At 26.4% G+C, this 27,481-nt stretch overlaps 1 protein-coding gene across 1 annotated transcript in view; it reads right to left on the bottom strand.

Moving 5' to 3' along the window:
• Trim9 (E3 ubiquitin-protein ligase Trim9) overlaps positions 1 to 27,481 on the bottom strand; it is a 617,022-nt gene that overhangs the window by 1,437 nt on the left and 588,104 nt on the right. The window contains exons 7-9 of the mRNA XM_075368305.1: positions 12,164 to 12,388; positions 10,524 to 10,696; positions 5,078 to 5,311 (exon numbers count right to left, since the gene is read on the bottom strand). Coding sequence (XP_075224420.1) covers positions 5,192 to 5,311; positions 10,524 to 10,696; positions 12,164 to 12,388 — 518 coding nt within the window. The 3' untranslated portion in view covers positions 5,078 to 5,191. The remainder of the gene's footprint in view (positions 1 to 5,077; positions 5,312 to 10,523; positions 10,697 to 12,163; positions 12,389 to 27,481) is intronic.

The raw sequence follows: 27,481 nt of genomic DNA, 5'->3' as shown, positions 1-27,481 counted from the left end.
CCTGTGGAAAAAATAGGCGTTATATTTTTCTACTATAAAATTACTTTCACCTCACAATGATTCTCATATATAAGATATCGTTCTGGAAATGAAAGTCTATTAAAGAAAAATAGACGCACTTCAATTAGATAGACTTGAGCAACCAAGTAAGAATAAAACTGAAAAACCAGTTAAAAATTACTAAAGAAGAGATTCCAAAGGAGTTTGAATTAATTAGTATGTCAGTCCAAACAACATAGTAAGAACTGAATATCCTGAAAGCAGTGAAGACCATCTCTTATTTGATCCAGTGAAAATAAAGAGGAATGATGTGTACTTATAAATTGAAGCCATACACTGTGTAAACTTCATGCTAATAAATTGAAGTCAGCAGAAACTATGAGTTGTACCTATTACGATGTGCACTGACAGGAAAAAATTAAAAAATTGACATTACTAACCATAAATTTATTGTTAAACATTTAAAAGAATTCCAAATGTTTGTATACATCATTGATTCTGTTTACAAGGCAAGTAATTCCCAATATACTCCATTTTTTTATGTAAATATCCTGGCTAATATAATGAACACGAACTTGCCTTTAAGTTGACATTTGCTTGTTGCTAGTTATCACATCTATTATATGATGTTCCCAATGGAGAAGATAATAGTACAATAATATTAATACAGTAAATATAATCAAGTTATCTTTGAATGTAATTCTATATTGATATATACACATATGCTAATTTTCACAAATTGACATTATGAAATACTATAATTTATTATTACATTGTTTGTGCTTATCTCTGTAAATATATTAGGATATCTCAATTAGCAATACAAGACTTTATTAAATCATTAATCCATATCTCTCACTCATTTGTTTCTAGAATATACTGTAAAAACATTTTATTCATTTAATTGTTTTTAATATTACAACTACAGACAGACGCAATTCATAGTTTTACTAATTCATATTGTGTTTTCATTTAGTCTGAAATAGTAATAGTTTAGCAAGAGTATTTAAAAAATTAATATGATAATTAAAAATGAAAAAAACAGTGACGATTACCACTTAAATTATTGTTTTTAGGATGAAGGATGAAAATGTGTTACTACATAGCATATCTGAAAAAGCAGACCCCTGTGTCTTTCAAAAAATCATTTTAATTTTTTTTAGGGTTTGCAAAGCAGTATTTCTAAGTAAATTATGAATAATAAAGTATAAATAATGATTATATTAATTAAATAAGATATGCTGATATTTGTGCACTACAAAGAACTTTGTTCATAAACTAACATCTAGCAAAGAGAATCTGTGGAAATTCTTCTCTAAAGCATTTTTATAAACAAGTACTAATCAATTAAAAAAAAAAGAAAACCCAACAGAACATCACATCCATTATCATGTGTATTAATAGCACTTACCACAAATCTACGTTAAGCATTTTAAAAAATTCTAAATTTTTATATATATCTGTTTAGAAGGCAGTAATTCCCAACATATTCCATTTCTTCTTATATAAGTTTTCTGGCTAATATAATGATCATGAACTTGCTTCTTTAGTTGGCATTTCCTTACTAGTATTTTTATCCTATTAAAACCTTCTGAATTATTCCTTGCATATGTAAGTGTAAAATAAAATAATATAAACCAAATGTGCAAAGAAATTAATAAATTTGCTCAAAAAAAATTTTAAATATAATAACAGGAACTATAAATTACAGAATTTCATATTTTAAGTACTGAATTAAGTTGAAATTTAAACAGAAAGGTGCAAACTGCAAAGATAATACAGTTTTTAAGTACAAGAACATTAAATAATAGTAAATGATTATTACTGAACAGAAAATGAATTTATAAATTTCAAATACACATAAAATTTATTATTGGTGATAAAAATATTATGATCATAAGCAACCAATAAAATCTGAAAAATGCATCAAGAAAAACAAACCTAAGTTGTTTATATGTAAGCTCTAAGCTCTAACCTTATATTTGTAAACAGATCTAAAAAATGTTAAAATGAAACGTCTCTTTTTACTGTTAGCAAAATTTGAAATAATGCTGTAGTTGATTCTTAATTCTTTCTTACATTTTTTTTTGTTATAGAAAGCTTCATGCAACAGCAAATTAAAGTATACAAACATCAGAAAGTAAGAGACTTATCACCATGAAAAAACAATATTCTAGTAGCATTTCTTATACCATTTATTAGATGTTGTATTTAGAAAATACAACATTTAATAAGTGTTTCAAAAAACCTGATGTATGCCATTCATTTGGAATGGATAAACATATATTATTAAAAACTAGTTTCTAATAGAAAACTTGAACGTCATTCCCTTTATATAATTTAACCAATTTATTTTTAAAATTAAGTAACTACAAAAATCTTGAACAAGTGAGGGTGTTTTTTAACTGAAAATATAAAAATTATATAATTTTTCACCTGGACAACATTGTATCTTTTATATAATTAAAATAATCAGTTAATCTTTACATATATATTTTATCATAGTAAGATGTTTATCTTTTTTATTTACATATTTTATTTTTACAATCAAATTAATAAATTGTTTTATAATATAATATAATGACAGGAAACAAAAAAGATTTAATTTAACCTTTATTATATTTACAATATAAATAAAATACAATAAATATTTACAAAGGTATATTACTGATACAAATATTGTAACATTTTCTAAGAAAACTGGATGTCATTGTAATTAATACATGATTATACACTGAGATATGTATTATAAATATATATTAATACTTTAAAGGATCGTGCTATCATATAGCTTAGGCTTTCTTAAGTAATTTTATTTCATGTAACTAACATATAAATAATAATGCATAACATATAACTTCATACTGACTGCTACAGTCCCACTATGATGAAGATAATAATTTAACCTTTAAATAATTTTATATAAAAAAAAAATTAATATTTCAAAATTTAAAAAAATTACGTTAAAGAAGACTGCAAACAATCATACTGGATATTAATTTGATTGAAAATCATATTTTTGTTACTACAAAATTATTTCAAAATAAGAATTTTTTTTTTTTAAATAACAGTATTAAATAATCTATGATGCTCAATCTGATACTGAATAATGAATCTTGTGGTGATGAAAAAATTCAAGCCATATTTATTCATACAAAATAAGAACATTTACTTAGATGGGAATGTGTATAGGTATTAGGACTACCAATATTCAACCCACATTAGGACCCAGATAATTTTTCTGAGCAAACAGTCAAATTAAAAAAAAAAACAATTTTTAACTAAGATGAGAGGGAAATTGAAAGGCCAAATTATAATAGTAGACCAGTCTAAGTGATCATAAACAGTATAACTTTGAACTAAAAAATGATTTGACTGGACAAGTGTTCTGGCACAACCTAGAAACAAAGGGAGGGTTTTACTCGATCTCAACACCAAACATAAGAATATTTAACTAAATAATTAAGTAAGAAAGAGATTAATTTGAAAATGAACATACATCTATTTGAAGTTAGAAAAAATAAGCAGAATAATCCTGACAAAAAATTGGATCAGATATTTATTATGTACATGTTGTTCTAATTGTAATGTGGGATAAAAACACAGAGTTTTTAAACTAAAATATTAATGATAATTGAGGTCAAAAACTACACATAAAAATAAATGATAATTTTAAAATAATCCCACAAACTAATACTAATATCGGGGGGGGGGGGGTGATGGAGAAAACAAACTGGAAAAATTTCATGTATTATATAGCACCAAAATTAATAGAAAAAGTACACATACAACATAAAAGCAACTAAATACATTATGTTACAGTTGATTTAATTGATTACTGATAAAATCATATTTAAATTTTAATAATTAATATATTAATGAGGTTGCTACCACATCAGCACATATAACAATTTCATCAGAAAGTGCGTAACTGAATAGTGAGAAGCACGATATTAGTTCCACATCTTATAATATATGGCCCCTTTACAGTCAAGTTGATTTATTAAGGGATTAGTTTCAGTTTACTGTACATTTCCTATTATAATAATTTATGAATAAAAATAACTGAGTAAAAAAAGACAGGACAAGATGCCTATCTTGTCCTGCCTGTTAAGATAGAGAAAATGCTATTTTCTTCATTAATGGCCTACTAGACACTATTAATAAAATATATTTGTAAATAATTATAAATACATATGTTCTTTCATGACTTTTTTCTGTAAAGTGTGGTTTCATTCAGGTAATTCTTATTTCACATATAATGCTACAATCAAAAAATAATAACGATAAAATACAGGTAAAAAATGATTAATTTTATAATAGAAAAGGTCTACCTTGTTTTGGCATTATTAACTATAATGCAATCTTATATTAGTAAATATTTCATACAAACGAACAGTTTAGTAAGTACAATAATTACTGTTACCCATTAATGTGAGGTTTCACTATATTGTATTTTAATAATTATACACAAAGTATTCTTCCCCAATATATCTCTTCTTTTTTATGTTATTTCTTTGAAATCTTCCATTAACTTTTTAAATATACTTAAGTACTTACTAAAATAGTTAACCAATACATGTAAAATGATATTTTAATAAACATACAGAAAAATAAATTAAAAACTGGCCATAATTCTTTAACATTATGTCATAAGAACTTTCTGCAATGGACAACTGGTTTTTAAAAACAAAAACATAGTTTGTTTCCTCATATTTTTAAGTACTGTATCATAAAAATTATTCATAACCTGTCATATTTAATAAATCAAATAGTCAATATCTGACAAATAATGCACTCATAAATTAATATTAAATACAGCACCCATCTTTATTATTACAATCTATAATAAAAGTATTGTAAATAATAAATTCTCTCTCTTCGTTTGAGGAAGGAGGAGAGGAAGGACTCATACACATAAAATTGTATATCAAAATCATACTGTAACATCAACTGGCTCAACATGATGACTAGGTTATATAAAAAAACTAATTTCTTTCACAAACTTTTATGGCAAAGTGAATGATATTTAAAAAAAAATTAATTACTAATAATAATATCAACAGAAAAATAGTACCAATAATTATAATATATATATGACTTGATTTTATTTGCAGTCTTTGATACAGCTGGGTGACAGGTGACGATGGTGGTGGGTAGAAGTTATAACATGGTTGCTATAAGATTTCACTCATGTGTCATCAGTATCTGATGGAATATCCAATGCTGTGTGAAGCGTCACTGACACACCACGATTTAAGCTAACTGCTGGGTAAAATACTCCATACAAATCATGAAATGCAATTGGACCCTGAGGAAATAAAAGAATAAAAAAAATATTAATTTTTATATAGTTTATAATCCATTTTAAAAATACTTCTCTGTTTTTACTTCTGTGTTTCTGAAAAAATTCTGTTCTTGATAACTGGATGCAATAATTGATGGCGAACATTAAACACAATACAAAAGGGAATGGTCAATTGTAATTGGCTATGGAAGCTATTCATTAACACTACCTACAACACAGCACTATTAAACCTATTACATTCAATTGCAATATGAGCACTGAAGACTGTCCATATACCCAAGAAAGGGTATACAGAAGCCAAAGAAGTATCAAGAGTGGAGGGATAACCATTTGATCAGTCTTGGCAGGCAATAGAAACTTCCTCTCTACCCCAGTATCCAAGAAAGATAGTGGCAACACTTTGAAATAGAAAATTTTATGTAAAATAATTATCACATATATATGTTGTTTTATCTAATAGTAAGAACCTCTACAAAATTTCATTAGTTAGAAAAACCATTTGGCTATAACTGCATCATAAAGAAAGATACAAAATCAAAAATATACATATAAAATTTAAGGATGGAAAACATAACCTCACTTAGTCAAGTAAAAAAGATTTTCTCAAGAAAAAATTAATATTCAAGAAAATTAGCATTTACATAACTATAAGAGTAGAAAATAAGAAAAGACAAACATTAGAACAGAAAGGTGTGAGAGACAAGGACAATGCCTGTTCTTTTACTTATTAATTTGTACGCAGAATTAAAAAGTTAAAATGAAAATTGAAAACAAAATAACAGTAATATAAAGATATTCAAATGCATTCTTGGACAAGCCAATAGAACTTTTGTCCAAAAAAGAAACCTGCTGGTTTAAAAACAAGTTAGAAATTACAAAAAAATAAAAATATTAATAATGTTTACAATAACAAAACATGGACAATATGAAAGTTATAAAAACAAATAATAAAAGCCTCTTAAATGCAATGATACAGGAGAATGTTGGAAATTAGGTAGATTAATAAAGCATATATAATAAAGAGGTTTTAAGAAAAGTTTGAGAAGAGAAAGGTATATGGCAAATTTTGTAAAAAGGACGGTGAATGGTTCATATATTTAAGCAAACAACGTTAATGAATTCGGTTCTAGAGAGAAGTGTAAAAGATAAAATAATAAAGGAACATAAAACCTAGAATAAATGAAACAGCTAGTTGGAAGATGAAAGAGGTATGATAAATATGTAAGAGATCAATGAAATAGGCAAAGAATAGAAAGGAATGGAGAACTACGTCAAATTAAATGGCAGAAAAAACAATATTAGCAGTAAGAGACAGTAGAACAGAGCATGGTGGGAAGGAATCATTGCTAAATGACAATAGCGATAATGCTGTTAAATAAATTGTTATCAACGAAATAATACTTAATTTTGTTTATAACTTATTTATTTACTTACTTAAGTAAATGCAGGCTAACTGCCCAACTAAAGCTGATGATAGGAGATGAATTTTTTTTTCCATGTAAAAAATGCCAAGTCAGTCTGGGATTTGAACCCAGGAACTACCATGAAAGGCAGAGATGTTATCATTCTGCCACAGAGGTCAGCATTCATGCAAATGCTGACCTATGTGGCAGGAATTTTATTGACTATAGTTAAATCAACAGAAGGAGAAAATTAACAAGGAAATGAAGATGATCTGGACTGAGAAAAATGAAGGATCTTCAAATGATACTTGTAAAAAGATAAGTTCACAAGAAGAAAAAGGCTACATTGAATACTTATTTTCTTTAAATAGATACTTAATTCACCATGTAAGCTCAGAGTTTGAGAATTGAAATAAGGTATGGGAATTTTGTTACAAATAAGATATGACAAGCCAAACCAATATTTGATCCTAGGACTTTCTACATGAAAATTTAAGATGCTACTTCTCCAAAACAGAGGTTGATAACTTTATTAAGGCTCTTCTGCTCATGAAATTGATTGAGGAATGATTTTAAATTATACAGTTGTGTTAATTATATATATAGTATACATTCTTAAATGACATCAATTATCATCCTCATAACTCTTAACACCAAACTGTATGTTTTATAAGTTAAAGGAACTGGCTCTTCTACAAAGTAACTCTTTGCCTAGTACATCTATCTAGTGTCACTAAAACTTTATATAACAACTGATGTGAAGCCAGTAGCTGAAATAAAGTTTCAGCCATTTTAGCTGATAAATACACATACATATAATTTAAAGCAAAATTATTACGGATTATGCTAAATATTTTATCAGTAAACTTTCATAGATATTAACTTTTATGCCATTTAATAAACTTTTTTTTTTATAAATTTACCAATGAAAATAAGTAATATTAATTTATTGTCCAAATAGAAATGTAAAATTAATTACTTTATTATCACTTAATATAAAGAATTAACAGCAGGTAATAAAATAGAATAATCTGATAAAGTCAGTAATGTAATAATTAATTTATAAGGCAAAAGAATAGACTAATTTTTTATCCTTTTATAAATTATGACAGCCTTTGAGTCAATTAAGATTAGTAATTAAATAAAGGATCTGAACTGGTTGATTGAGATGTAAATTGGAGATTTAGAAAAAAGTAAATTCAATTACTTTTACACAAGTTGAGGTGGTATACCCTATTCAAAATAACTACATCACTGTTTCTGACAGAATTAAATTCAATTTCATTCTATTAAGTTTCACATGCTTATGTACAAGTAATAATATTTTAACTGTTAGTAAGAATCATTCAAACATTATTATTTACTATAACAGAATACCACTAAATAAATTATGGATTTGTAAAACATTAAAATAAGAATATCACACTAATTTTACTGAAATTATATCTTTTCTAAAATAATGCTAAAATTGCTGTAGTAAGATCTACCAATTAAATGCTGTAGACATCTGAAGTAAAATTTTGTTGAATATTTTTTTTTGTACCTTTTTCCTATCAATTTAATTAAAGGCAATCTTACATAATTAATCAATAATATAAACTTAAAGAATCAACATGTAAACCATTCTGATGAATGTAACAGTTTTGTTATATGCAGTTAAAATAGTTTTTAATGAATGTTTTTTTGAATTCAGTAGACTGCAAACAAAAAACAACGTTTGCAGCAGATAACATTTTGATTAGTTTTGCTGGATTTTCACAGAAAATGGTTTTTCAGTGGTTAAGTAGATTTTCTAATTGTCAGAAGATTCCAGGTGGTTACAATGGAAATTTGTAGAAAATTACTGGATTGTTTCTAGTAAGTAATCTCTGTAAAGTTGAGAGACAAGTAGGGTATGTTTTAATTGAGGTTTTATGTTTCACAAGTATTCAGTCCCATGTAAATAAAGGACACAGTAAAATTTGTCAACATTTTTTATACATTCGCCTATGCAATATATATGTGATAAGACTGATTTAAACATTTTATCAAAATGAACCTGAATAAATTAAAATATACATAATAAATACATATAATAATATAAATGTACATAATAAAAATATACATATTTTTTTATATTACTTGTTAATATAAAAAATACTAATTATCAAATAGGCATTTTGATAACGTGTACAATTCCTTATAAGCAACAATAAAAATGGAATTTTTTATGGAAAAAAAAGTACAATATATTTTATGATGTTTTAAAAAATCTTTTGTAATAATAAATCATAACAGCATTAAACATTTTATAACATTGCCCCAGAATGAACTACATACAAATACAAAGGGTATCAGTAAAAATTAAAGCTACCAGTAAATAAATATAAAAAAATAATTATTTCTTTAATAGAAAAAAAAGGAAAAAGTAATTTTAAATTATATCTAATTTTTTAATGAGACAAAGCAATAATATCCACAAAAACTAAGCACTATCTACTGATTTCTATAATTTGGTATATGTATCAATCTTGTATTGTTTTAGAAATTATTAAAAAAAATTGAATTTATTTTCAAAACATTTATCTTAGACAAATATAAAAATTCCACTTATGGAAAAAAAGGTTTTAATAAAACATGAAATTTAATAATATTCACTACATAATTTTGTTGTTATGACTCATTAGGGCAAACCCATTTATATTATTTTACTTCAAAAACAATAAGCAACAGCTAAACTTTTCCAGGAAATATGTTTTTAAATTGTTTTAGCTAGAAATGTTTATACTTGTATCCATACATTTTGGCTTATTTTTATCCTCATATAATGATAATTTTGAGTTCAGCAAATCCAATTATTTAACCAATTGCAACGATTTACCCTTTTAGCTCCAAACTTGAAAATTTAATGGTAACAATACCTCATACATGTAAGTATGCATACCTTATATGTATATGAATGACACAGACCAAACATTAAACATTTTATTTTCCTTTTTTCTTTAATAAAAAAAAGGAAATTAAAACATTAAGTAAACCATTATTTTCTAATCTGAGTCAATTAGGAAAGGTTTTGAGAAACAAAATTTTTACATCTTTTAAATAAGTCATAAAATTGTCCCAAGAAATATTTCCCATTTAGATATCCTCTGTCAAAATATGAACTCTCTTCCATTCCTCTCTCTTTCTCAAATACATTGAGATTGTGACTCCACACTTTACAGCTTCAATACCCCTTATACAGAAGTAGTAATGCCAATTTGAAGATTTTTTGATCAGCCATTCCCAAGTTATTAAGTGAAGTAGATACCAACATCACACAAACAAACATATTTCATACCCTTTTTCTCATTTCTCAACATGCCATGAATTCCAGCCCAAATAAATAACAAAAAAATCAAAAGGTGATTATTAGCACAATTACCATACTTTTCCTTTTTTTATTATATATTATATTATACCGAAAATATATATACTGTACTGGGAAAGTAAAAATGAAAATATTTTATTTAATTTGATCTATGTAAAAATTCTATTTATTCAAACTTATCAAATTCTAGGAAAGTTATTGAATGCTGAGAGTCATTTATGTTTATATCATTGTTTCCCTATGTAACAAAAAACTGAATTCTTCATAAAGTTTTTCCAACAGTTAAAAAACTGCAATTAAGAATTTTAAAATTCTGTATTTTGCTGTTTAATGATTAAAATTTTAATTATGAATAAACCTCTATTTGTATTCTTTGCTGTCCAAAATTCTTGGGGAAAATAAATACTATAAATAAATTTATAAAATAATAATGGATGAATTACTGCAACATAAAATAAATTACCTGTGGTTCCTCATTAACATAGAAGCTGAGCTGATGCCTATCAAGATCTAGTAAAACACCAACTGTAGAACCTTGGAGAATACCACCTTCAGTTCTTTGATCATGTACATTCCCATGCATAAACCAAGATCTCTGTTTATCTATGTACATGCTCCAACCTTTGTCATCTTTACCTATGAAACAAAAAAAGATATAATGATATAAATATGTATACTTTATAATTTTTTTTTTGTTATATTATATTGTTTAATTTTAATTTTTTACAGAACTTTAATAATATAAATGTGGAAGGGATTTTATTTAGTGATTTGCATAAACAAATTGACTTAATTGTTTTCATATCTGGATATTGACTGATCGTACAGTGTAAAATTGATGCCCTTTCTTTAAAAATATATCCATTGATAATATTTTTAAGATAATAATAATAATAATATTATTATTAGATTTTACATTAAACATTACTGTATTACTTAAATAAAAAAAAACGGTTAAATCATGAATCAAATTAAAAAATAAAGAAAACAATAAAATATACGTAGTTTCAATAATATAATGTCTTGTTTTCATTGTGTAACAAAATGAAATTATCTTAATAACAACAAAATTTTCATAACAAGTTTTTTTCTACATTGAATGATTATAAAAAAAAATTTCAACTGTAAAAATAATAAGCTGATTACTAAAGAAGTAAACAATTCAGAAAGAAAGGGAGAAGCAATGACAGTAGTGTTTGATAAACATAATTAATGTTCAGTTTTAGATTGAAGCTTGTATAAAATTCTCCACTCTACAATAAATTAAAATAAACTTTTGATAAGTGATTACAAATGTAAAAGAAAAATATGAAAAAGAGAAAGAAAATTACAGATGTAAATTTGTTTATTAAGATAAGCAAATTCTTTGTTTACATTAATAGATTTTATTCCAATTATGTGAAGAATAATTATTCCATATGAGGATTTTTCTAACCATAAAAAGTTTTATTTTCTTTCATTTAATGAGTTTTAAATCTTTCATGTAACGAAAGATTTAAAAAAACTTCATTACACAGGCACACATAGAAATATCTTGTTATGCAAATCATAGTATGTATTGTAATAGTGAAATGGAAGAAAACTTAGGTCAGTGAGATTATCAGGTTACCTGCAAATTAGAGTAAGCATGGAAACATTGTTTTGTTTTTTACTTTTCTATTTTTTTAATAATCTAAAAATGAGTTTACATGCAATTTATTTATAATCAAAAAAATGAGCATGAAACAAGTTTCAGCTCAAGTATGTATGAACATACATAAATATGCAAGCACATGTGTTTGTGTTATAAAGATTAAGGAAGAAAGGATTCATTAAAGAAGGTGAAAACGAAAAGAAAATAATTTTTAAATAGAATGAAATAAAAAGAAATGAGAGAAAATAAAATGTATCCAACTGAATTAAATTTTAGTAATAAAAGTTTACAAGATGAGTAGTAATAGTCATAATGGGTACAAAATAAAAGGTTGGATAATCAATAATAACAATAGATGTTCAAAACAAATCTATTTGCTGCGTTTTACTGTTTTAAGAATGTAAAGAGATGATAAAGCACGTGAGATGGTGAAGATTGAAAGGTTAGAGGTTTCATTTACATTCACTTACCCAACATTTGATCCTTTGAGACTTCAAGTCTAGCAACACCAAAGCTTGGGTCAGTATCAGCATCATACCGATCTACTGAGAATTCCCAATAGTGAATACCACGGGAAAACCCAACGCTTCCTAATGCTACTCTATGTTCATATCCTTCACAGGAAACACTGCAATTATCTTCTGAGAAACAAAGATCAGGTCCACCGAGACATGGATCAAAAGTGAACCAAGCAACTAAAAAGATAAATAAACTAAAATTAGTGACAATAATAAAAATACATAAAATTACTTAACGATGATTAAGTACCAGTTTAAAATGAAATTATGTTAGTAATTTCATAGGCCTTCTTGATAATGTTACCATGTAAATAATATTTAAGTAATAAGATGTTGAATTCAATTTTAACAGTCTATAACATTTATATCTCTAAAATTGTTCATATCTCAATTTAAAAATTAAAACACTGTGTAATACATCTTTGAGTACCTAATGAACAAGCTGAAAAATAGAAAACTATAAGCTATAATAATCAAAATAATTCTTCTTACCAATCTTCTAAAACAAACTTCAAAAACTACTATTTTAGAGTATTAATTAGGAGAAATTAAAGTAAAAATAGAGACATTTCACTATATAAATATACTAGGTGTATAGATCTAATTTATATATTGAGTAGATGAAATAAAATTAGTAAAAAATTATTTATAAGGCACAGATAACTTTTATGTTTAGGAATTTGGGGACTCAATTCTTATTATATCTTGGTAATTTGAAATTGAACTTAAACAAAGGAAGTGAAATTTTATTGAAAATGCATGTAAGAATTCAGCTAATAATGTATAATTTTAAGAAGTTTCTGAGACATTAATGATTTAAGAAGTTAAAATTGCCACTTTTAAATTTGAAAACAAAATACTAGCATTTATTAATCTTTTAAAAATATTTTCTTAAATATGTTTAACAAATTTTATTTATTTTCTTTATTAAATAAATATGGTTTATTTAGTAATCGACCACACTTCCCAGGAGTTGTCGACGTGAGATTGTACAAGACTACACTTTATTCACATTCATACATATCATGCTCATTTATATTCCTCTGAGTAATAACTTACGTTGGTTCCGGAGGATAAACAGAAAAAGAAAAAAGAAATAAATATGGTTTGAAAAAATATAATAAATAATTGTCTTCTTTACTTGAAAAAAGTCTACAACAAAGTTGATAAAATACTTTTTAAAACAACAAACTTACTCAGACTTTCTGTTGGAGATCATTGGGCCACAAGTCTGAAAATATAATCAAGAAAGTTTTGAAAACATTTTATTAAATCTAGTTTGATTTGCCAAAGTTTTAAATAATTTTCATCGCCAACCATCTTGAAAAATCATTAAAAATTTAATGAAAAATTGCCATATAAATTAATTTAAAATAATTTTTTTAAGACATAAAACATTCTGCTAGTTTTAGAATAATAATAATAATTATAGTATAAATATGTAGTGCATATCACAGTAGCAGATATGTGAAGATGGGTTTAGCTCAGCAAACTAAAAAAACAATATTGAAAAAAAAAACAGAAATATATAAAGTTTATTAGAACCGATCAATAATAAATGATTGGGAAATAATACATAATGGGTTGACATACTCTATGAAAACGAGGTGTTTAAGGGTAACCTCCTTGATTGATCTTGTGTCTGTTGGTATGAGTATAAATCTTGCTAAAGTAGATTAAAAAAATCAGCCACTTCCAAAGGAGATCAAAGAAACATGAGGTCAAGAGAGATTTGAGGTAGTAAAAATAATTATTGGAACACTAGAAAAAATCCTTTGGATGATCACAATGGAATTAAAAAGATTGTGTAAATCCAAAAATGTATGAGATCCAGCAAAAATTGTAATTTTAGAGACTTACTGTTAGGAAACATTTCAACAATAAGCAGTGTAATGACTGGAATTTTACTTTAAAATATCATACAGATAACCAAACATCACAGAAAAACGAAACATTCTTTAACAAACAAAATTCTAAGGTATAAAATTGATATCGACTATAATAAAAAAAAATATATCTACTAAAATAACAATGAAAAGTGAAGTCTTTAATATTAATAATAGTTTAATTGATATGTATATTATTAATATAAGTAATAGTCTAATAGTTCAAATTAAAAAAAAAAAAAAATTTAATAATGGAATAAGTCATGATAATGTATCCCTAAAAACATCCTAGTTGAATAGAATGAACACTCCTATTTCGATATAACAGAGCTTCTAAGAAGTACATACATACATACATCCATAAAAATCACACTTCTACACGTGGTGATATACATACAGTAAAATATTATCTACATAATTTCAATCTGTATACAAATATGGATACTTTAAGCTAAACAAATTTTAGAAATTTAATTATTTTTTACCATGTGCTAAAAATGTTTACTTAAAATTTTGAATAAAATAAAAGAAAAGAGGGGTATCAAAACCTAATTTGTCATCACAGAAAGGAGATAGAGGGGGTAAGTAATGTGTCAGTAGTCAATGTACGTATGAGAGACAGAGTGCAAGTGTGTACGTAAGGTTAAAAGTAGAGTGAAGCCGTACCGACTGTATAGCACTAACAGCTCTAAGAGTAATGATAGAGAATAGCAGGAGAAAGCAGGCACCACTTGAGCTTTCATCACAAACTCACCCTTTCCATCCTCAAACTCATCTTATCATCTCCTATTCCCTCTACCACTTATTCATATCTACCCTTACTTATCTTAGATTCCCTGCTCTAATAAAACCCTACTATCTCCTTTTCTTATGTTGAACTAAATTCCAAATTTTATCCCTTAACTTTCAAATTCAAACAATTCTGTTTTTAAACTTTAGGTTGGAGACTTATTAAATAATAAAATAAAAAACTTAACAAAATACAGATAATTACAGTAATAGAGAATAAAAAAACTTTTTTTTTGTTAAATGGAAGTATTCATTTTTTAATTTATCTTACATTAATTTATATTTTGTTAAAAATCAAAAATAAAAACAATAGCTGAGGATATCCTTCACTTTTATGATGATTTGTTACTTATTTACCTAAGTTGGCACTTCATTTTTCCAGCTGCAATATGATTAGGTAATCTGTGTTCAGAGTTAATCCCGTTACAGGTTAAGGGAATGGAACATGAGAAAAACTAAGATAATTTCAGGATTCAAACCAACTCAAAGTAGAAATAAGTAGTTTAAACTGTTAAGTAGTTTAATTACTTAACAATACAATTCATAATTAAAAATTCTTTTGGTGGATTTCCATATTCTTACCATATTCTTGCAGTTTATCAGATATTCAACTCTCACTTTCATAGTTAAGATTTAATTAAGGACAATTGTATTAATAAAAACAATTAAAATGTTATGTATCTTTTCTAATATCCCTTAATAATTAAGTCACCCTTGCCCTAAACTACCATAATTTCATCACACATCCTAAAATAACATCCACAGATCATATACTGATGATATGCAAATATCATCAGTGTGAAACAACCATCTGCACACAAACGATGGGGAGTTCTAGGCAAATACTTCACGCAAATCATGCCTAACAGGCATGATTTGCCTGAAGTAGAACTAATCATTGAAATTAAGACATAATTACAACATAACTAACATAATTAACGATTAGATTTAATCGTTGAAATTATGTTGGAAAACAGAAAACGAACCATACGATCTGTATAAAATCCTCCTTTAGCAGATCTGAGCATGTAAAATTAAAACTTCATTATGGTTTTTGATCTGACATGCCTTATAGTAATTGATAATTATTAGTACATTCAACAGCATGAAAAGATTTATGTCTTACATTGTAAATGACTTCCTTTCAAATTAACACAACTATTCTTCCAAAAGCCTTCATCATACAGTTTCTGTTAGTACGGTCGTTAATAGCACCCATATTAAAAAAATTAGGAAATTCCTAAGTATTCTATTTGTATAATGTTTGTTAATTTAATAAATTATTTTTGTCAAATATAGTGTTTTTCAAGTATGTTGAAATCTTGTTTTTATGTGAACATGTAAGATTGTTATATGATGGTTACTATCTTTTTATCTGAATTTTTATTATCATTTTATATGGCAGCTCATAATCACCATTTACTTAAATATTAACTGTTTCACAAATCACAATTTCCAAACGTGATTCCAGTGATGTGTATTGTTGCTATTTGTTCCTTGTGGATGAACAAGTGTCCAATTTATCCAGTACAGTATTAATTCTAATCGCTGAAGTTTAATTTGTGTATTTCTTGGTTGCAGTGTTTATTTTGTTAGTTTTCTGTATAATCTTTTTTTTAGCAGTTTTGAAAGTGTCACAGTAACATTCCAGAAAATTCAGGCAATTGTGCATTTTTGTAGACTGAGGAATGTTTTCTGTTACTAGCATGTTTTTGATTATGTTCTGAATGTTATGCAGTATGTTGTCTATAGATGTTGGTGGTAACTTTTGACAAATGTTTTATTATGTTATAAACTGGTAATTATACTATAATTTAATATAAAACAATTTAACTTAATCTTCAACTGGTGAGGTGACATCAAAATGAGGCGTGCATCTGGTCACTATGTGATTACCCCCACCCACCCTTGATCACATAATGAAGCTGGTTTGCAGTAGCTGGTTCTTTTTTAGTTTTGTTTAGATTGCTGTGCAGTGAGAGTTTTTATTGTGTCTGTTTTTTTCTAAATTGAATATCTGATGTCAAACTGACATGTGCACATCATTTACGTAAGTGCAATTTCCTTTCATAAAATGATCAAATAATGTGGATTTTTGCTCAAATATAAATTTTTTTTCATCCAGTTGTTTCAGTTTTATTAGCAGATTGTATTAATTTTTTTTAGTGTAAATGAATGTGAATGACCAGAATTTCTAAAAAGCAATTCTTCGTGTATTGGGTGTATGGGAAAGTGAGGATTCAAATATTGATGAACCAATTACAAGTCAAAATAGGGAACAAGGTGCAAATGGTAATCAAGAATGGGCTACAGATGGAAATTGAGAGGTGGTTGCTGTAGGAAATAAGAAACAGGCTGTTGATCGAAATGACTGTATTGTTAGTGAACATGATATAAGTGAAAACATTTATCTGAGTAAATCCTATTTTAGATGGTCTGAAGTAAAACCGAGAAGAAATGTCAGAGTTACAGCAAGTAATATATTACGAATTGGTAACAGGCACAATATTTGAAATGAAAGTGAAATTGGAGTACGGAATAAGCTATTTTCAAATGATATTTTACATATTATTTTGGAGTTGTCTTACAAAAAAACTGCTTTCTTTGAGAGCAAGATACAAAAATCCAAATATTATTGAACTGAATGACGTTGATATAATGAAAGGTATATAAGGGGGAGTCATGCCTGAGAGGATTCACAACTGGACTATCTGAATAAAAGACCAAAATTTTAAGCCATGACATCAGTGAATTGTAGTAGTAATACCACATTATTTATTTATACAGTATATTGATAAAATGAATCAAAAGGAGCACTACCATTCTAAAATAAACTTGCATCACTCGAGTTAGTCTAAATTGGATAATTTAGTTATTAAATTGTATAAAAAAAATAATAAATACAAAAACCTGGTATACTTAATACAAAATAATAAATCTGGGTATTGAGTACTTTAGAAATTATAAGAGTGTTATGAAATTTTAATAAGAAAGATGAGATTAAAAATGGTATTTTAAATCCCTAAGAAACATGAATAAAGAAGATACTTTAAAAGGACGTCAATCTAATGATGAGAATTATACAAATGCTTTTGAAGGTTGAAAACCTTCATCTGACTATGCACATCTTCTTAAAAAAGCCTATAACACTCATATCATATTAATCTTAATATTGCTTATTTAATAAACTTCAATAAGTAAATTTCTTTTTGTGTTATACTTCAAATTTCTTTTGTAATATCTATACTTCATTTACATCTGAAATGGATAAGATCTTTTCCAGTTAAATGTTTTATGATTAAATTAATTTCAGAAGATAATAATTTACAAATTTACTTTTATTTATTTCCTTAAACAAATTTTTATGTTATCTGTTACAAAAAAAATAAATCTCCTAAACACACAATCTCAACATCCAAATTAATGTACACACAATTTTTAAATACCTGAATTAAAAAACTAAAGAATAAAATAAATAATAATTAATTATGGTTTGCAAGAATATTGATTTTTACAAAATTTAAAAATTTTGAATGTTCACAAATAAGTTATAAAACTCTTTTCTAAGACACTTGAGAGGGAGTGGATACATCTGAATCTGAAAAAAAATTAAAAATATTATTTGATTCCCAATGCACCTACCTTTAGTCATTGTAGGTGTAGAAAAACCTACATCAGAAATTTTATTATTTTCTACTTTCTCTGATTTATAATAAATCTGCTGCTTTGTTTATCTATATGTAAGTTAACATAGGACTTGAAGCTGAGCTGAAGTTCCAGAAATGTATTATATTACTACAATACTTACAGATTACTGCATATTAGGGTGGTCTTAGTAAAGAAGATTTTATTTTTCACCTTTTTTTGGCTGCTATCCCCTAGAATGATTTTCTTCTATGAAAAAATAATGCCAATGAAATTTTAGCCATATTTTATTAAATTAACCTGTCCTGCCAAGAGGAAGAAAATGGAAAAAAATCAATGCTATTTCCACATAAAGTAAATCATGGATGAATTTAAAATTGTAATTTATGTAATGTTTATAATAAAATAGTGTATATTTGTTATTGCAGAATTAATTATACTTATTCAATTAGTATACAGTCACATTAAAGTATTTGCAATGCCAAACTAGTGTTTGATTTTTTAAATCCAGATAGTGGGATACAACTTACAAAAAAACTGCTTCTGACCTTCTGTTGTACTCAGCTTGACGTTATATTCTTTGATCGTTTCAGTCCTTTCTACACTGTATCATTTGTCACTTTAATTTTCTAATCAATATACTTTCCTCAATGATATTTCTAATTTTTGTTCCATTCTGACAGTTCTTCATTCAGAAAAGATGTAATTTATATAAAAACAAGTAAAAAGGTTTTTGTACCTGGACATATTAATTGTCCCAAGTCTCCAATCACAATATCTTCAAGATCAGAATGTTTTAAAGCAACCATTTTACAGAGAACATTCTCTCCATCTGATTTATCACGTTTTCTGACACTTTTTTTCTTTATCAGACACCATCATCAAAAAAAGATATGCCACTTCTTCTGAATTTAAATACCACAAATGGAGTAAAATTTTTCTAAAGCGATTTTAGATAAGACTACATTGATTTTTTTATAATTATACAAGATTTTTATGTAGTTCAAATCTTATTGTGGAGCTTTTGTAAAGTGTTGATAGAACTACTTTTTCATGTAAATGTTCACAATGAAAATACAAATATCAGACAGAGCTTTTTCTATAGTTGACTTCATTTTTTCTTAAACAAAAACATTTTAAAAAAATAAATGAATTTAGGCATCCAGTGGACATGATACATTACTGGAGGTATCCCCAGGAAAATTAGATATAATTATGCAAATTTTTATAGTCATTCCATGATTTATTTATATCTGATGCCCTAAAATATTTAATTACAGCAAATTTATCATCAAAGTTTTAGATACTTCTTTCTCTGCAGACCCACATTTAATTCAATTGAAGACTGTCCAAAAAGTTTTGACATTTTTTTAATAATAATTCTGTAGGATCAATGTTCCTGGAAATTTTTAGTGAAAATTTCTAAAATATCATGTCTGCAAAGAAGAGACAATAGAGTTGTTTCAAGGAACTGTTGAATACAAGCATCATTGTATGGACCAGTATTAGTCTCATTTGTAATGTAATATGCATGCATTTTATATAGGAAGTAACATTTAACAAATTTTACAAATTTATTCCTCTCAGTGGCACAGGTTAATGTGATTAGAGGAAGCTGAAAATTTTTTACACCTTATATTTTCATGATAGAAAATCATTCTAAGCATGCATAAAATTCTTACTTTCAAACATAAGGGCCACCCCACTGAATACAGTTTAATAACATCTTTATCTTATCATTATATATTTTTGGCTTTAGCATCTAATAACAAAAGTATTTCTATCATGCATGGTTTTGTTTATTTAATATAGACCCAATCCCTGTTTACTATACTATATTTGACCTAGATCAGATTCAATCTACAACCATTAGTAATGTTAAATACTGTTGCAGGGCCAACTAAAATCAGAAAAAATTAGATTTTTAAGAATTTTTTTTAGACAAAATCTATTAAAAATTTAACATTTAAATTATTCTTATTATTCTTAAAATGACAAAAAAGAGGAAATTAGCATCCCAGGAATATATCTGAAATGTTAATTAGCCTGAGTTTGAAACGTGGCCATGACCAAATCATCCAGCAAATTAAAATAAGCAGAAGAAACGTTACCTGTAAAAGTAACAAAAAAATAAAAAAGTTAAAAAAATATAAATAGGGGTTTTAGTAAAAAAAATAAAAAAATAAATCTTAAAAAAAAGATGATTTTTTTGTTTTTTTAACGAAAACGGTAATAAATAAATTTGGTCCTTAAAACAGAAGCATATTATTTACCCCTAAAATCAGGAAAAAAGGGGGGAAAAACAGCAGTACATGAATGCAATTTGTAAAAAAAAACTTTGTTCACAGTAAAATTAATGTAGCAAAAGAACTAACTTTTTTAGCAATCGGTTAAATAAAGATTCAGAAATAAAAAAATCTATAAATCGCTCACAAGAATGTTTTTTTTTTTTTTTGTGAATAACTGAAACAATAACAAGAAAAAGAAAACAAAGTTTAGATTAAAAAATAAACTACAAAACAAAATTTTACTGAAAACTAACCCCTCTCTCCCTAAAAATATTAATAAATTAAAAAATGTGTAACACCTTTTAATAAATACTACTTTCTTACCAAATATTAATAAAAATTAATTAATAGATTTTATTTTCTATACAAATATTTTTACTATAAAAACTTAGGTGTATAATTTTTTGTTAAGGAAAACAATGATTTTCATTTTAAATTACTTTATGCTATGTCTTATAGCTAAATTAAATTATTTTGCTAGCAACGTGAAATTTTTTCTTTCACTTTTGTACAGATTTTTGCCCTCTCTTTATAATTATGAATTCCACCAAAAATGTATGCTGGTGTTTTAATGAGGAAGTTAAAATAAATATCTTGATGCAACATATTGCAATTAAACCTTTATTAATATCATTAATTCCAGTTAAGAAAATGATAAAAAACAACTGTAATAATTTTTTTTAATCAGAAAAAACCTATTTTAAATATACTAAATATGCACACTTAAATAAAATAGAACTCACTAAGTTGGTCTAGTGCAGTGTTTCTCAACCTGGGGTCAGAAATCCACTGTTCTTTCCTGTTATTGTCTTCTCACCATATTGCAATACATTTTTACCAATCTACATTACACTTTCTATAGCTTCAAAAAAAAACATCAAAAAAAATTGTCCTGTTGCATGACCATGTATTGATTTGTAAAACATATATTCTTTGATTCATCTGTCCCTATCGCATTCATGTCTCACAAAACATAAGAATTAAAAAATCTTTGCCGCATCTGTTGATTCATGAAATTGAATACTAAAAAATTCACTTTAATTCACCTTCTGAATTATCTGATCGTGAAAATTGGCAGCCTTGTCATCGATTTGCCTTGGTAGTGTGTTGTTAGAAAACACAATGTTTTTCCATTTTTTTGCTTCTTTCACGCTATTAAAACACTGACCATATTGCAGCAGGTAGTATGACGTTTACTACAATCATATGGGATTTTCACATCTTTGCTACTCCTAATGCTATGAGATAAGTTGTACTTTTATCAGTTTGGCTTGATTTACAAATAAAAGCTTGTTGAGTTTTTCTTTAAAGCTTTATGTATAATTTCCAAGTGTCAAATTAACATTGATGGCTTCATGTTTATATCAGCGAGGACTTGAAAGCAAGCAACACACTGTGGTTCTCCATCTAATGAGGTAAAAATCATAATTTAAATAACTGACACTGTACAGTCTTGTCTTTTTACCAAAAACCATAATTTAAATAACTGTCTTTGTACAGTTTTGTCTTTTTACTAATCGATCCACTAGATGTAGATAGATGGCCACTTTGTTTTTTCACAAATGTATTCATTTTGCATAAGAATCTAGTTGAATAAACTAGTCTCATAGTTTGATAACACAATAAAAAACTGAAACCTCAGTTATTATTATTTTCAATGAAATTACACTTTTAAAAACTGAAATAAAGCAAAAGATGCATACTTCGCATTTGAAACTAAACTTATGTTCTACAATCCCTTGTATCTCTTTTATACAGCTGAGAGCATGTGTTCAAATACACCATATGCATGTTCGAACATGACATTATCACAATGAATATTATGTAAGCAGACTAAATTACAAGGAGCACATATATATCAAGTTGGAACCTGTAAATTGCTCATGTTTGTACACCTCATGCATGCATGTTCATACCAGTCGCTATCAACACAGTTAAATAGCTTTAACTGGGTATCATTGGGTTAAGGGGTTACAAAATATTCATTATATAGTTTTTTTATTTTTTGGGAGTTATGGAACTAAAAAGGTTGAGAATCACCGGTCTACTCGTAAAACTCCTAGTTATAAATCAGTTGATTTTGAAATTGAGGGTTCTTAGGTTTAAATCCTAGTGCCTTACCTAGTGCTAGGTATGGCACTAGGATTTACTAGGTAGTTGTGCTTTTATTCAGATTTGAATATTATATCACGAATATGAGTGCTCTTTGGTGACTGGGATTCAATTTACCCAATATCTCAGGAATGGTCGGTCTGAGTCTGTTCAAGACTATTTGTTTACTAGTACATTTACAGTTACACTCCTGTTGCTAATGACTTTAATTACTGATGTGACTATAAATAATGATATTAAAAAAAAATAAATAAAACAGAAAAAAAAGTCGAATGTATGCAATCTTTGATAACTTGGTGTTGGCACTTCTGATTCTGTAAAAAACAATTAGCGTTTAAAGTTTTGCTTTTAAAGAATGTTGTAATATAATTTTACTGCATAAAGACTTCACTATTTTTCATGGAAAACCCATCTAGATGAACATTTAGTAGCCTAGATTTTATTTGCTGTAATGGTTAACAAGTACGAATACAGTCTGGACTTTATAAACATCATTTTAGAAGGGAGAATTCAACCCTCTATTCAACAAACTATGCTCACCCATTCACTGTTGACAACAGAGGCTACAGTCAGTATACAATTTGAGTATGGTGGAGGTAGGAGAGTATTGTATTGCATTGCAAATTTATTAATGCATAGGGAACAACAGCCCCTCTTGAAACAACCCTTGAGATATGTTAAAAATATGCTGCGAGGCATGTAATAAAGTGTCTTGTACAAGTTTTATATACACTATCACACAAAATGTATATGAATACATACATACCCATACCCAACCACACACACTCAGATGCACAAAATTAGACAGCATATTACCGGTACATGTAATTAAAATACTTAAAAGGGTTATCATGATATATATATATATATATATATATATACACACAGATATTGATCACTGTGTTAATAAAATTTGATAATATTATATGAAATACAAACCACCAAAACACAGTAATTTGATAACTTAAATTTACCACATTAATTTCCAATAATTAATTTTTGCAAGATCCCACGTCTTCAGTTGGTATTGAATTCTATAGTACATTAAAAGATATTCATTTATAATTTGTCAAGATTGTTTTCTGTTTTAAAAATTTATTATGAAAATATATGCAAATTCTGCTAACTAGTACATTCCAGAAAACAATACTCTATTACATTCTACACAATATTCTAATACATTCTGGAAAACAATCTTGACAAATTGACAAATTATAAAATAGATATGGTTTAATGTAGTTATACATTTCAAAACCAACTGAAGATGCAGGATCCTGCAAAAATCAGTTATTGGAAATTAATGTAGTTTAACTTATCTATTACTGTGTTTTGGTGGTTTATATATCATATAATATACAAATGTAATATCTATTTACATAATATACACTTCTGACCAATATCATATAGAATTAATCTAATGATCAACATAACTGCAAATAACAGAGAAACAACATCATAACAAAATATCAAACATTGTTTCCAATTAATAGATTCTCTAGAAACTGCAATTTCAAAAATACAGAAAGCCTCATATACAGTATGATAAATGCATCAATATGAATATGCAATCAACTTTATGTGAAAAAGAGAAATAAGTAAATTCAGATTAAAAATATACTATTAAGCTGTCCTCAATATGTTTATGTACATGTGTGTATGGATGAAGGTGCGTATGTATACACATATATATAAAAACGTACAGTCAAATGTTTAAAATAATTAATGAACTGTTAATGATGATTAAACTCATTAACTGTTGTTACCCTGTAATATTACTATTAGTTTTCTTAATGCAGTAACAATTAAAACTGATATAAATAACGTTACATTGTAGAAAAAGATCTGATTATAAATGTTATAAGTTATACAGTGATATGCTGCTACACATATAAGCATGAAATATCATTTAATAAAACTTTATTCAAAACACGCACACACACACACAATTTTTCATAATTCCACAATAAAATGTAACAATAAACAATGCTTATAATAAATGTTAATAAAATTAATCAATCAATGTTAATGCTTATAATCAGTATTAAAACAAAACGTAAGTGTATAACAATTTTTCCCCAACAAAATTATAACTTAATCCAAATGTACCAGCTACCTAAAGAAACAGAAAAAAAATGTAAGAGCTCCTTTGAAATTAAAACTTTTAGTTCTTCTGAAACAGTTATAAAGTTGAATCTGGAAGATTAAAAACAATCTTTCAGAAAAATCAAGAAATCTGATCATTTAATTTCATAAGTTTGCAATACTACAATCAATAATTTCTTAAGAAATATATCTTTAATCAATAATATACATACAAATAATGATTTTATTAATTATTTTTACTCTTTAAGTAACTACTGTAACTGAACCCAATTATACGTAGTTACTGATAATGATAATGGAAAAAGAATGTTGTAAAATTTTTCAAGCCTGACCAGAATTTAAAACCAGAACCTTCTAAATGAAAGGGAGCAATACTACCCCTCTACCACAGAGATCATCAGAGTGATAACTCTTTTTGTTACTCATAATGCACATCAGTGAAAATGACAGAAATTATACTTTTTTAAATGATAATTGAATTAAGATTCTAATATAAAACATTAATAACAATTCCTTGAACTGTTTTTTTCATGAAAAATGCATATAGTTTACATGCATAGTGTAGTTAGAAAACTTCTTGTAATTGGTTTCTAACATTCTCTACTTTTCCAGTTAATAACTAAATCTAATTAAAAATATAGATAATTTTTCTTTTATTAACATAATTTAAATAATGAGAGTTCACAAATCTTTAGTTATTATCTGAACCCGAGACTTTCTGGATGAAAGGTACAGCCACTACCATCATTATGGATGGAAATTGGAATCACATGATAAAAAAAAATAAAAAAATAAAAAAAAAATAAAAATTACTATTTATAGTAAATAATTAACAAATGTATATGAAAGCTAATTAAAAAGAATCTTTAAATAAACTTATTCTTAAGTTAATGTTTATGAGGTCGAAAAATGCTTTTGTAATTAATTTAAAAGTAATAGTATAAAAAGATAAATTCAATTCATTATCAAAATTAAATAATTTTGTTCATAATTATGTTCATAGAAACTGAAAATATTCATGTTGAAAAGGTATATAAAGCACATTAACTGATTAAAATGTAATACTATTTTCAGAAAATGAGCCCAAAATTTAATTTATAAAAGAGAATTTACTGCTATTTTTTTTCTTTTTCAATAATAATTAAATAATTTATTAGAGGGAATATTATTTTCACATACATTTCTTTTTTATAATTATAAGTTTAAATGTAATTTTTTAGTTTTTTTTTTTTTTTTTTTTTAACTGAGTTTATAATAAGATAAAAACAAATCCTATTTAAATCTCAATATTGAAAAAAAAAAACATTCCCTCTTCTTCCCTAATTATTTTCAAAATCTCTCATCAAAGCAGGGAAGGATTTTCCCTACAATTTACACCCTCCTCATTACATCTCTACTCACTTCATACTGAGCTCTGAAAAGACTTTACTCTTTAAACTTAACCAAACAGAACACCCAACATTATTTCATGCATTGCTGAATTCTCTCAATCTACTGATCTACCCCCCCCACCCACATTTCCACTTTAATTCCTTCTCACTACATCAGACAGTAAATACATTTAAAAAACTTTCACTTCATGTTAAAAAACATCACACAATTTATTCACTTATTTAGTAGTCTTAAAACTGTAATATCATACTTAAAACAAATCTGAAGTTCACACACTGAAAAATAAAGCTAACTCTCATAAAAGTTAAGGTAAAAAAAAACTTCATCCAAAACTAATTATAAATGCTAGAATAAATTTTATTCATGCTTTTAATCAATCAATAAAATAATAAATACTCATTATTATTATTATTATTATTATTATTATATTATTGTCAAAACAATTTAGTTTTAAAATTTATTTTTTGAAATATGTTTCTTATTGAAAAGTGTTTTCCCTTCAAATTAAACATTCAATAAATTCTTAACAATAAATTTTATCGCCAATATATAGTGAATTAAAATAATACCTATTATCAACTTAGGAGGACTACTATGAAAATTCATAAATAAAACTGATGAAGTATAAGTTGTATGAGATGTAATTTAAGTAAGGTGGGTAGTATCCAACTGTGGCAGCAAATTGGGACTGTGCATGTTTCAATATGTTGCAATTCCCAGCTGTCAGCCATTTAGTTGGCATTAGCTGTGTGACTTTTGTGATGTGTGAGTGATTTAAGAGTGCTATGATCCCACCAACTGTGAGGTTCACAATGTGATATATTTTTTATTACTAAAAATGAATAATACTGCTGAAATTTATAAGTGATTTGTGAGTTTATGGGCTAAATATTAAGTACAATAACATTATGTGTTACCTATGATGTTTATGGAAGGAAAGATGAAAGTTCACATGAAGATGGTAGCTCGTTAATGATGAGAGGTGAGTTAGTGAAAGAAGTGAATCCAAATTTTATGATAATTAATTATTTATAGTTTCGGATTTGTTTATTAAA

This window comes from Lycorma delicatula, chromosome 6, assembly GCF_047948215.1.
Source record: "Lycorma delicatula isolate Av1 chromosome 6, ASM4794821v1, whole genome shotgun sequence".
NCBI lineage: Eukaryota > Metazoa > Arthropoda > Insecta > Hemiptera > Fulgoridae > Lycorma > Lycorma delicatula.
The sequence above is the reverse complement of the archived record's forward strand: the minus strand, read 5'-3'. Positions and strand labels throughout refer to the sequence as shown.